General features: G+C 42.0%; 1 protein-coding gene across 4 annotated transcripts in view; it reads left to right on the top strand.

Annotated features, from left to right (window-relative positions):
* Positions 1-12,275, top strand: part of LOC311013267 (eukaryotic peptide chain release factor subunit 1) — a 247,185-nt gene extending 234,910 nt beyond the window's left edge. Inside the window, exons 2-12 of one of the 4 annotated variants that reach the window (XM_084009303.1) lie at positions 6,368-6,394; positions 6,763-6,873; positions 8,153-8,328; positions 8,535-8,674; positions 8,800-8,938; positions 9,110-9,300; positions 10,050-10,179; positions 10,299-10,472; positions 10,574-10,638; positions 10,733-10,880; positions 11,543-12,275. In XM_084009303.1, coding sequence (XP_083865429.1) covers positions 6,788-6,873; positions 8,153-8,328; positions 8,535-8,674; positions 8,800-8,938; positions 9,110-9,300; positions 10,050-10,179; positions 10,299-10,472; positions 10,574-10,638; positions 10,733-10,880; positions 11,543-11,625 — 1,332 coding nt within the window. In that variant the 5' untranslated portion in view covers positions 6,368-6,394; positions 6,763-6,787 and the 3' untranslated portion in view covers positions 11,626-12,275. Of the gene's footprint in view, positions 1-6,236; positions 6,395-6,466; positions 6,652-6,762; positions 6,874-8,152; positions 8,329-8,534; positions 8,675-8,799; positions 8,939-9,109; positions 9,301-10,049; positions 10,180-10,298; positions 10,473-10,573; positions 10,639-10,732; positions 10,881-11,542 lie in introns of those variants that run through there. The other 3 variants (XM_084009302.1, XM_084009305.1, XM_084009304.1) reach the window with 3 other exon arrangements.
* Positions 12,276-12,297: the final 22 nt, after the last annotated feature.

Here is a 12,297-nt window from a genome sequence, read left to right as displayed (position 1 = left end):
CTTCTTCAGCACATTCTGGCAAAACCTTTGCAGGCACAAGGTCTCATAATGTAGGGTACTAAAACATGAATTACCTGAAAACCAGGGGAGCTACTGAGGACGACGATGACCTGTTAAGGGAGGATGAAACTGGATATGTTTGGTAGCTCTGCCCTCTCGACTCTGTCGTCTCTTTCAGCTCACTGACTGTCAGATCCTCCGGTCCAGTGAGGCCAGACATATTAGCTTTACTGTACATGTCATACATATTGCATGTTTCCTCCAGGGAGGCCAGTTTCTAGTTTCATGTTTTTTGTCTCTACATCAGCCATTCACTCTCTTCTCTGTTTCTCCACTGGGCTCCTTTTAGGGTTCTACATCACAATCTCACGCTCTGATTTTAAAGTATTTGGGATCTTGAATGATGGCGAAAATCCAAGAAACATAAATATTTAACATTTTTCTCTGACATTGGAATTGCTCAAGTAGTACTTACTATACATGATTAACTTGGAGATATTTTTGCAGCTTCAATCCTTCGCTGCGATCACAGTGATATGGCCTTCTTCTTTTTCTCCAAAGCTCAGAGTGGATGTCCCAAAAGAAATCTAAAAAAAAAAAAAATACTGACCTTCATTAGAATATAAATCCAACGAAAGACTACTTTTCCTCCAATTCATTCTCTGTCTAATAACTTCATGAATTCTATCTTCATAAACTCTAAAGAGTATCTGTCGGCTTTGTAAGCAACTAATTGGCGCTCTCCTCTTTCAGTCTCCACGGATGCAGCTATGCCTCTCGCTTGTCTTGGGTTAAGTTTAGGGTCATATTGTGTAAGGGTGCCCAGTGATTTTATGCGTGAAGTTGCTGCATAAATACACGTTAGACACCACATTGGCATCACCGCTGCAGCTTAATGCGTTTGTTTTTTAGTGTTGTGTCGTGTCCAACAGCAATTTTTAGCCTAATTATCAAGATTTTGTTTAACTGGAAACTCATTGAAATCAGCATCTACAGATTTGTCTGCTTTCACCGATCTGTGTATGCATTTACAGTTTTGTCTACACATCTCAGTACACTTGCAGATCTGAATGCAAACTGAGGTACAGTTACACAATGCTCCACACAACTGTGCATATACTTTGGCTACAATAACAATCCTATTGCTGTTGCCCCTCTCAGGCTGTTGTTACTGAGCTACCATATCCTGCCTGTCTTTTGTCTTACCCTTTGGCCATGAGATGCAGCTGCCCGGGGCTGTAAACACACAATGATACACATTTTACAGGACTGTCTTTTGCAAAAACAATAGAAATGACCACATTCCCAAATGATTTTTCTTCCAGTAATGTGTGAAGTTTTAAGGAAATTGTGATATTATGAGCTGAAAAGTTTTTCCACCATGTTTGTCTGAATAAACATGAAGACACTGCCTGTTCAGTGACGGCCATCTACATGTGCCAGCAGCAGACACACATACTGTACAACTTGCACTTTTGCATGCACCAGAGCTGCACATATGTTGCAGTCATTGATTTGAGCACATTCCTGCAGAAAACAGCTGTAGTTTGAAAACCATTTTGATAGTACAACTCACACAATTATACATTTATACGAGGGTGAGTGTGTAATGCATGTAAGAGAGAGGGTTTTTTTTATTTACAAATATGTTCACTGTGTGCATGTCATCTAAATGCCATTGACTTGATCATTCCCATCATCATCCCATAAGTTCACCTTTGTCCCTTTCTGTAGTCAATTTGATTAATGCAGCTCAGAGAAAATCAATTTCTCTCCATCGTTCTCCCCTGTTTCATGCCCTCTTCCCATCTTCCTTTCTCTATCAGTCTCTCTCTGAAGTTGTCATGGCAGTGACTCCGATATAATGATTTCAGACTGGTCTAAAGCTGCATGAGTGATGGCAGAGATTGCTGCATGTACTGATCGAAATGTTATGAAAACTTGATTTTCCCGGGGAGTGACAACAGCGTGACAACAAGACATGAGCATCCCCCACCCAGAGACACCACATGAATGCTATGGATTCATCTGAAAACACTACCAGATTGTTTTTTTACAATGTCGCTTACATCTTCCTCTTTATTCCTTTTTGTTAATTGTGCTTAGAGCCAAATTAACGTAGCAATCAGTGTTTGTGTGTGTGGCAGGCGTTGATGAACAGATGTTCCAGAACAGGTGCATTTGGTACATTTCTGCACTAAAAATATCTATTTTTTTCTGCATGCACAAATGTGTACATTCATTCTGTCTCTCTAATATAGATTGCTGGCCAAGAGACTATACCATCAGGACCTGGGAAAGATGTGATGTTGATGGGAGCATCTGGCAATCTCTCCTTGAGAAGTGATGGGTGGCATCCAGGCTTTATCAACTGGGTCTGCTAACTGCAACACAGCACTGCCCTCCAGGCGAATATTGACAGGTAGCACATTGTTTGCCCAAATCATCCTACTTATATTTTCATATTTACTTGTCTAACTTACAGTAGCAGAAAATAGGTCAATAAATAGTTTTAAAATTAAACTTAAACTGCAAAATACATTGTACTCTCGGGGCGTGAAAGACAATTGGATCATGCTTTGGGTCATTGAGTTGTGTGGGCAGGCCTGCTGGTCCATATTACCTTTGGGTTTAACCCCTTTTTAATGCATCATTACGATTGACTGTGTGTCTTGGCCCCTAAATTGAGGTTATTGGTATTAATCCACTGCGCTGATAGACTCCTAATAGCCTACATTGTGTGGACATGAAGCGTGTCTCACCCTGTGCTTCAAAAGACCTCATTTATATTTATGACAACCTCAACTCTCCATTCCTGATTAATCCACTTAATATTAGGACGCAGATCCGTAAATCTCCCCCTGCCTCTGTTGAGAGCAGTAATGGAGCCAGGGATGTGACGAGAATGTCAGCCCTGAGATTTGCACACACACACACACACACGCACACAAAAAACGACTTGCTCCTAAACAACCCTGCTGCTGCAATCCCATAAGTTTGCACTCGTCCCAGAACCGAAAAACCCACAATGGTGCAGCAGATGGCTGGCAGACATCAACAGTTGTACATTCTCATACCCCGCAGCACGTCCTAAGAAGATTGCTTTAAGTCATAAGCAAGCTATTGAAGTGCTGACGATCATGATCCTCTTTTTCACTGGGGAGGACAACGATAGAGAGCCTGAAAGACAAACACATACTGAGTCACAGATTAGCTAGTCAGCAGAGAATATGTGCTGCTTAATTCCCTCTGGGGAGTGTGAAGTTTTCCTCGTCCGTGCCAAGAGCTGCTCTGCACACACTAAAGGGCAAATTACGCTTTTTTTTTTAAAGAAGGGGAAGCATCAAAGCTTGTCAGTGACAGCAGGGGTATAAATGTCAGTGAGGCAGGTTTTACAGAGCTTTGATTTGCTTAATGTCTATTTAGTCATTCGTTTCTGACTAACTTTTATAGGATGTTGGCCCACTCTTATATGTAGCCAAGGCGTTTTCCACATCTTGTATGTCAATGTGTTTATGCACCTCTGATTATGTAACTGCCCCCTTTTCTTCAAGTGTCTTATAGGATGCCTTTTTACCACCTTCGCAGTTCTTAGTGATGACAAACAAGACTTTGTCCTTGAATACCCCTGAGAGTCCCACCTCCATCCGACCCTCTCTCCCCTGACACAGATGGCCACAGATGGGGTAATAGAGCTCTGTGAACCTGGTGGCATCTGTTTGGGGTCCAGCTGTCCATCAGTCTCACACATTAAAACATATGTACACAACACAGAGCACCTCCTCCTTATGGCCTGGTCACTATGGAAATACAGATTATGCGTCACACTTCTAAGATCATGATCTGCATATAGGGTGTGGAAGGGAAAGGGCAGCCATGTTGGCTACACTCTTATGGGACACTGTTGGTAGCTATGTGAGTAAGTAGGTCCGACAATTTCATTTGAAGGTTAAAGTTTTGTGCAAATCACGTCAAAACGTTCAGGGTTATTGTTCATATTTTTCATTGTACACCTATACATTTAAAATACAATATTGTTTATTCTGGTCAAGGGTATAAAAACTGACCGTAGGTGCATAGGTGCATTTAATAAAATGAGGAATAGCAACCCTGGCCGGAACAGCTCCCACAGCACAGCGAGCGCCATCCATTTCCAAGCGACAGATCATTACAGCTCTGATGGTCGACAGATGGTGACGAGTCGGCGCTGATAGCGGCGCTGGACAATTCTGGAGGCAGTCAGTTGCACAAACTGCTATATCACTTTTTCTCTAATGATGTAGCTATCTTGTGAGTGCCAGATCCAGACAGAAGCTCCACCCACCTCCTCCCACCTCCCCAGTACACCAGAGATGGCTAATACCACAGAGATAATGGGCTTGTTTCTTCATGCTCAGACAGATGTTTGTTCTGATAGAAACAATCACAATTCACAAAAGACACTGACTAATATCCAGCATATGGCAACCTAATAAAGTCTATCAGACTGCATTACACAATTAGTACAACAAATGCACAACAAGACCTGACTTATGAGTGTCCCAATGAGCAATGCAAAAACGGATCTCCAGGGATATGATGCTTTTTCATTGACTAATAAAAACAATCAGATACCTAGGAAGCCATTCATTCATCAGTTAATCAATGCTGCCATCTAGTGGTATACATGTATATAGACTATATTTTTCTTCCACTGCTCCATGTAGGTAAAATGAAGATTGCTTCTGTGTAGAGGAGGGGAACACATCAGAATATATATGTGTGTTACATTGATCGATACATCATTACGTTTATTTTTTGTGATTTTCTTAGTTCAAGGTGTGTACTGTTTTTTTTTTTATCAACATTTCTAGCCTATCTTGTTGCTCCTGTAAAAGTACCAAATGTCATCAAAGACAAAATATTAGAGTTAAAACGACAAACGGATATATTTCACTAAATATGACCTGCCATATCTACAGAAAGCTGAGCAGTACTTGCTGCCTGTGTTGCAGAGCAATCTATAACCCTCTATAAGAACCTCACTATATTACACCATACTTGCACTGCAATTCCAAGCTCACCCAGCATCTCAACGAGTACTTTGCATCTGCATTATCAACCTCGGCAACAGAAGTTAATGGAGTTACTGAGTGGCCTGGCTTGAAACACGCTGCTAGATTTAGTTTAGCTTTTAAGTCCTCTATAACACCAGTCACACAACAACTGATTCGTGCCTACTGGCAAACATGTTTTTAAAGTGGCCAGCAGATGTCACTCTTCACACTAAAGAACGTGCTCACATAATGCAACACAGTCTCATGGCAGTTCAACCAGGACATTGCATTTCGTGACTGTTTAATGAACTGCTGTGAGACTGGGTTGCATTATGGGTAGGCGGATGCCAATCTGGACCAAGAAGTCCGAAGCATTTGTTAACACGTTTGTTAACATCCACAAGATTTACATAATGGAGGGAAAGAAACCCAACACACGTTATTGGAAATTAAACAATAGACTGTTAAGGGACGGACAATTTGTGGATTCTGCTAAACTGATTATTAATGAAAATTTGAGGTCTATAAATCTTATTAAAAATGATGCCAAATTATATTTGCTCAAAGATGGAAATTGTGCCTCAATAGATGAATGCCAATCCGGTGTTATGCATAGAAGGCACATATTCTCCTAATCTTAGATTTAATCGATCATCATAAATTTATTGATGGCAATAGCTATATTTGTGGATTATTACAAGGCATCAGACACTATAGAGCACCGTTTTTTTTCAATACTTGTTGATTTGGTTAGATATAGAATATGTATTTTGATGTTGACTGGCCAATTAATAATGTATCTATATTTAGAAGCAGAGATATTATATCTTTATGTTTCCCTGTTTGCTTGGTTTTTTTTTTTGTACACCATGTTTTGTTTTAAGATAATTGTGTGACTTGAAACATAATACGTTAAATAATTGGGAACAAATACGGCATTAGCTGAAAGTACAAACTCTAATGGAAGCAACACTTACAAATAATGCATGTGCCAGTTTTCTGCAACCTGTTAATTCAACTCAAGCCTTTTCGTCACATCACACAAAATACAAATCCCATGATGCACAATTTCTGACGCCCACTCAGGTTCGATGACGTTATTTTAGCGTCTGTCCAATCGTTGTTTCGGTTTTTATGATTGACATAAAGCCGAGAGCTGTCATTGGTTTCTATGTGGTTTCCAGGAAATGAACGCCACGATTCAAACCACCTCCCACATGTGAGCCCCGCCGTTAGCACCACGCGCAGCGTGTGGAGCGGAGAGAAACCGGTCGGGAAGGCAACGTCACTCCTCGGACCACCGTCTCGACGTAGCGCAGCTGACAGATAGCGGAGCGGAGCGGCGTTGTCCGAGGCAGGTACCGTACCGGCTCCACTTATGCCGATATATACACAACGTCTGAAAAGCTGACAGTTGATTTACAGCAGAACGGGGGAAATTGGGTCGTGTTAGATAAGAACAGGGTGGACGCTAGGGCCTGGCAGAAGTAGGCCTGATAATCTCCACGCACTGTACTGAGAGAGACAGCCCGGTAGAGTCATTCTCGCACGGTCAGGCCGGCTGCCAGTACTGGTCAGGTGCCCTTAACGGACACCGCCCCACTAGGTCGGAGAGGTACCTAGTCCAGCTGGTTAGGACAAATATTTTGCCAGCCTAATAAGACTGTAAATATCGGCCAGCCTCTTGACTTGTCGGTTTACCGCATATGTTTTCTATTCTTTTCAGGTGCTGAAGCGATTACAGCAGAAAGATGGCGGACGACCCCAGCGCGGCGGACAGGAACGTGGAAATATGGAAAATCAAGAAGCTCATCAAAAGTTTGGAAGCTGCCCGTGGGTAAGGGATCCATTTCAGCAGTGAGCCGATGAAGTGGCGAGGCCACCTGTACAAGGTGATGGTGTGAATGTAGACCGCCGCAACAGCTGGATATCTCACAAGTGGGCCGAATTTGGGAGTGGTTAGCTTAGCATAGCTAACTTAGCTTAACATAGCTTTTGCGGCTAGCTTGCTAACTGCTAAACCCTAACTGTTGTCGCATTTAGCCGGTCTGGAGGTCGGAAACAGTGTGTTAATATGAAAGGATACATGTTTCGATTCGTCTGTGCCATGGAATTGATGTCTGTAGAATATTGCCTCGGGTCCCACAAATTGCAAACGCTTGTGACGGTAAAGCTGGCTGTGTTGCTAACAAACCCGCTAATAGACGTCATCTGTGGAAAGGCCGCCATGGGTATCTTTAACAAGAAAGCACGTTGATGAGAGAGGAAGGCCGGCTCGCTAACAGTTGGACTTCCACATGCTCCGGCTCCTTCACAACTTCTAATTACGATTTCCTGGCTTTTTTTGCATGTTGATTATAGGACCGCTTATTTTCCCCAGTAGTAGAAAACGTTTTACCTCATGGCTCAGGGTTACACTAAAGCTGTACTGGCTATAAAATGACCAGTTGAAAATAATTCCGGATCAGTTCGTTCTCGGCAGGGACATTGTGGCCTCTTTTGAGTTATCAAACACGACATCTGAAATGTGGGTGTTGCTACATTTGCTTGTAGCTTGCTCTGCGACAGCTTGCCGTCTAGTGTTGCGCAGAATCTGCTGTCCTGTGCTCCACCGCCTGCCATTTCACACACAGTTGACCGTTTGCCCTATATTCATCCAGCTGCAGCTACCTGCCGGTGTCTGTGTGCAGTGTCAGCCTGTACTGGTATGCTTTGTCTTTTCACTGGCAGTGAAAGGGGAGAGAGTGTGGAGTAGTGGAATGGAAAAAGTCCCGGGCTTCAAGGGCAGATATTGTACACTGTGTAACTGAGTTTGTCCCTCAGACTTCCAGACCTTGGCATTGTGATGTTTTGATGGGAAGTTTGTGTGATTACAAAATCATGAAAGCAAAAAGCAATGTTATCTTGGAGGTAAAAAAGTGAATAGTTGTTCAATGTTCAGTTCTGAACAATCACAGAGGGTTTTAGTTGGCATGGATAACAATGGCTTGGTGTTTATTCTGTCACACTCAATGGTAAAGCACCAATGTTACCTATTGTGAGTTTTTAGACTTGTGTGTGTGTGTCTAAGTGTTTATGTAAGCGCTAACATTAAATCCTTTTTCTTTCTTTTCTAGTAATGGCACCAGTATGATCTCGCTGATCATCCCTCCCAAGGACCAGATATCTAGAGTGGCTAAGATGTTAGCTGATGAGTTCGGCACAGCTTCCAACATTAAGAGCCGAGTCAACAGGCTCTCTGTGCTCGGGGCCATCACCTCTGTACAGCAAAGACTAAAACTCTACAACAAGGGTATGTGTTACAATGAAAACTCAACTAAAACCCTGTTGACTTCAGTGTGGAATAATCTTTTCCTAGGGCAACTGGACAGAAGAGTGTGTTACCAATCAGTATAGTGCATACATCATAATAGAAAAACATTCCAAGTAAAACACTGTTTATTCATCTGTACAAAACCTGATGTTTTAATCTATCCTCTGATCTTTCTTTCTTGCCAGTGCCACCCAATGGTTTGGTCGTGTACTGTGGTACCATTGTAACAGAGGAGGGCAAGGAGAAGAAAGTCAATATCGACTTTGAGCCTTTTAAACCAATCAACACCTCCCTGTACCTTTGCGACAACAAGTTCCACACCGAGGTGAGAGTTATTTGGTTTCTGTGTCTGTATATGATATGTCTTATGCATAGATAAACTTCTGTCTTAGTATCTATATTACGCTTGCTTTCTGTCACCATCTCATCGTTTATTCTTCCCTAACCCAGGCATTGACAGCCCTGCTCTCTGATGACAGTAAGTTTGGCTTTATTGTGATCGACGGTAGTGGGGCACTGTTTGGCACGCTGCAAGGCAACACCAGGGAGGTGCTGCACAAGTTCACCGTGGACCTACCCAAGAAGCACGGTACGGACCCGCAATACTTGCAAAACAAATTAATTTGTGATATTTTCAACTACACAACGGGATCATTAGAGAATTATTACTTTATATTACTCTGTATCAGGTTGTGGCTCTTGGTGTTACCGGATAAGAAACATGCCAAAGATTGTGTCTCTGCTTCTTTCTTTCTCTCAGGCAGAGGAGGGCAGTCTGCTCTGCGTTTTGCTCGTCTGAGAATGGAGAAGAGACACAACTATGTGAGAAAGGTGGCTGAGACGGCTGTCCAGCTCTTTGTATCCAATGACAAAGTAAATGTGGCGGGAATGGTCTTGGCTGGCTCTGCCGACTTCAAGACTGAGCTCAGCCAGTCAGACATGTTCGACCCAGTAAGTCTGTCTCTGTGTTCTGATAAAAGGCACCACCAATTAAGGATTTACTATGTAATATAGCAATAATAAATGGATATGAATAACATTTTTCTACATTAACATTTTACATATTTTCTGCATCTTGTAGGTAAATGACTTTGTATTCTTGTTAGAAACAGTGGGAATCACTAGGTGTTATTTGTAGCAGTTTATTACAAATGCCAATGGGTCTTTTAGATTTTGTGTATACTGAATACAGCCTTACCATAATGAAGAGTACCTCCCTTAAACTCCCCTTCCGACAGAAAAATAATTTAAACTGTGCCATGCATTGCAGCTTTCTCTTGTCTGTTGGTTGACTTGTGCCATTATACGCCCCACCATTAGTAAGCTTTACATACATTATCAAGCAATACACTTAATAGTGGAAATGATGACATATGAAGTACTTGGTTTATTGGAAAATGGAATTAATGTTTACATAATGTTTGAAAATGATACTGGCCTTCATTGGTCCACTTAACCCATGCGCAATGGCAGTCCAAACGCATGTAACTGTTATGTGAGCTTTCTGCATGTATCCTGCCACATGTCTGGTAGGAACAAAAACCCACAGTGTGATTATTGTTAGATATTTCTGTAAATAAGTCTATCATACCTCCCATTTTAGGGACTTGGTAAATATGCCAAAATGCAACTGTTGGTTTATGGCACTATATGTGGATATCTCTTTAGTGTGTTTAACCTATTTGTGTGTGTTTCTACAGAGGTTACAGGCCAAGGTTTTGAAGCTGGTGGACATTTCCTATGGAGGAGAAAATGGTTTCAACCAGGCTATTGAGCTCTCAGCAGAGGTTCTCTCTAATGTCAAGTTCATCCAGGAGAAGAAGCTCATAGGTGAGCTTTCCTATTAACACGTTGGAACAACTTTTGGAACGACATTGTCTCGGGCGACGGCAGAAGGAAAGAAGCTTTGTTGTGGTTGAGATTTCCTTAATGGTTGTCCCTCTCCATAGGGCGGTACTTCGATGAGATCAGTCAAGACACGGGGAAGTACTGTTTTGGTGTGGAGGACACCCTCAAAGCCCTGGAGATGGGAGCAGTGGAGATCCTCATAGTCTATGAAAACTTAGACACCATGCGTTACATCCTACGTGTACATGGGGCAGAGAGCAATGGATTAGAGAACGGTACACACAACCACAAATACGATGCCTAACATTGCTGAGAAATGAGGATTGTGTTCAAAAGACATATTATGCTATAATTTCGTCTCTCCTTTGGTTTTCAGATGAAAAGACTTTGTATTTGACACCAGAGCAGGAGAAAGACAAGTCTCACTTCACAGACAAGGAGGTGAGCAATACAAAGAAATGCTGGGTCCCTGTGATTTAAGTTGGACCCATTACCCAACATGCATTTGTGTTCCTGACTCTGGTTGTGTTTCTAGACGGGGCAGGAACACGAGCTGATCGAGAGCATGCCACTGCTTGAGTGGTTCGCTAACAACTACAAGAAATTTGGAGCCACGCTGGAGATTGTCACAGACAAGAGCCAGGAAGGGTCCCAATTCGTCAAGGGCTTTGGAGGCATTGGGGGTGAGCACACTGTAGTTTGTGATTGGGTTTATTACAGTGGACATGTACAACATCAAGCTAGGAAGAATATAGGTTATGTGTAGTTTGGTGGTTATTTCATTCATTATGTGTTTTCTGTGACTTAGTGAATAGATGTACAAACTTTGTAAACTGGAATAGAAAAGCCTTTCCATTTTTGGCCATGTAACTGCTTTGTCACAATTAAAACGATGTCCTTTCAGGAAAGCTGCTCTACTGGAAATAATTTTATGCTGAGATCAGCAACGATTAAGACATTGATAGCCAGGACTATATGATGGCAAGAATGTCACAGGCTAATAATAATCACTGACTTAACTCTATGAACTCAAGTCAGGCAGTGAGAGTGAGGCTTTTTTCCCTTGGATTTGCACAAGGTGGTAAAAACATGATGAAGTGGTGAAGGCAAATAAAAGGTCCATAAAGTCCTAATGTTATTTTTAATTCAGTAAGTAGCAATGGGGAAATTTTGTGGATTCATGCTTTTTGGATTCAAATACTTTCACTCCAATAGCTAGGGGGATTAGTTTATCCTATTACAAATTCCTCCTTTAATGCTGCCACAATCTAACCAAACATAACATAAGCTGGCCAGCCATATTACCATTCGTTAATCTATCATGTTTGTGTTCCTCTTCCTCAAGGCATTTTGCGGTACAGGGTGGACTTCCAGGGCATGGAGTACCAAGGAGAGGACGATGAGTTCTTTGATTTGGATGACTACTAGGTAGTCGGGGACTGATTTTGGGAGAGAGAAAAAGAAAAGCAAAGGAATGAATGAAGGAATGAGGAAAGAAAAATGCCACCTCTCTTGCAGCAAGTGAGAGGTGCAACCGTGTTGACCATCTGACAGACACACCTTCCAATTTACCTGTTCCATACACAAACTTGCGCATACATTTCATCTGTACACACAACAAAACATCACACAGGTTGAAGAGGAGTGAGATTTTCTTTCATCAAGAGAGGGAGAAAGCCCTTCCTGAATAAATCCCTGCCTTAGAGTGCTGTTTCCTTCACCTAGTTGGATTGGACTCGACTCATTTTGTTATTTTTTATTTTTCCTCCTCCCCTCCATTTTGAATGAACACAACAGCAAGTTCCCAGATTCCTCGCTGCCCAAAACCCAGTCTGAAGATGAACTTTGGACTCAAGCCTCACATATAGAAGTATATTTTACTTTCTTGCCTCATCATGTCCCTTCCCTCTCTCTTCTCCCTTCTGTGCTTTCTCTCTTTTTTTTTTCTTTTTTTTTTGCATTTCATTTTTTTACTGGTAACTGCTGCTGTTGTATTTTATGAGAGTGGGGGATTTTTTTTACCTGGGTTTCTGTAGAGAAAGGGGGACAAAGTATTAAATTTGAACTGCTGAAAACCATTGCTACCTCCTCATCTGCTGT

The sequence above is a fragment of the Eutrigla gurnardus genome, assembly GCF_963514095.1.
Source record: "Eutrigla gurnardus genome assembly, chromosome: 5".
Classification (NCBI taxonomy): domain Eukaryota; kingdom Metazoa; phylum Chordata; class Actinopteri; order Perciformes; family Triglidae; genus Eutrigla; species Eutrigla gurnardus.
This window is presented reverse-complemented; position numbering and strand designations above follow the sequence as displayed.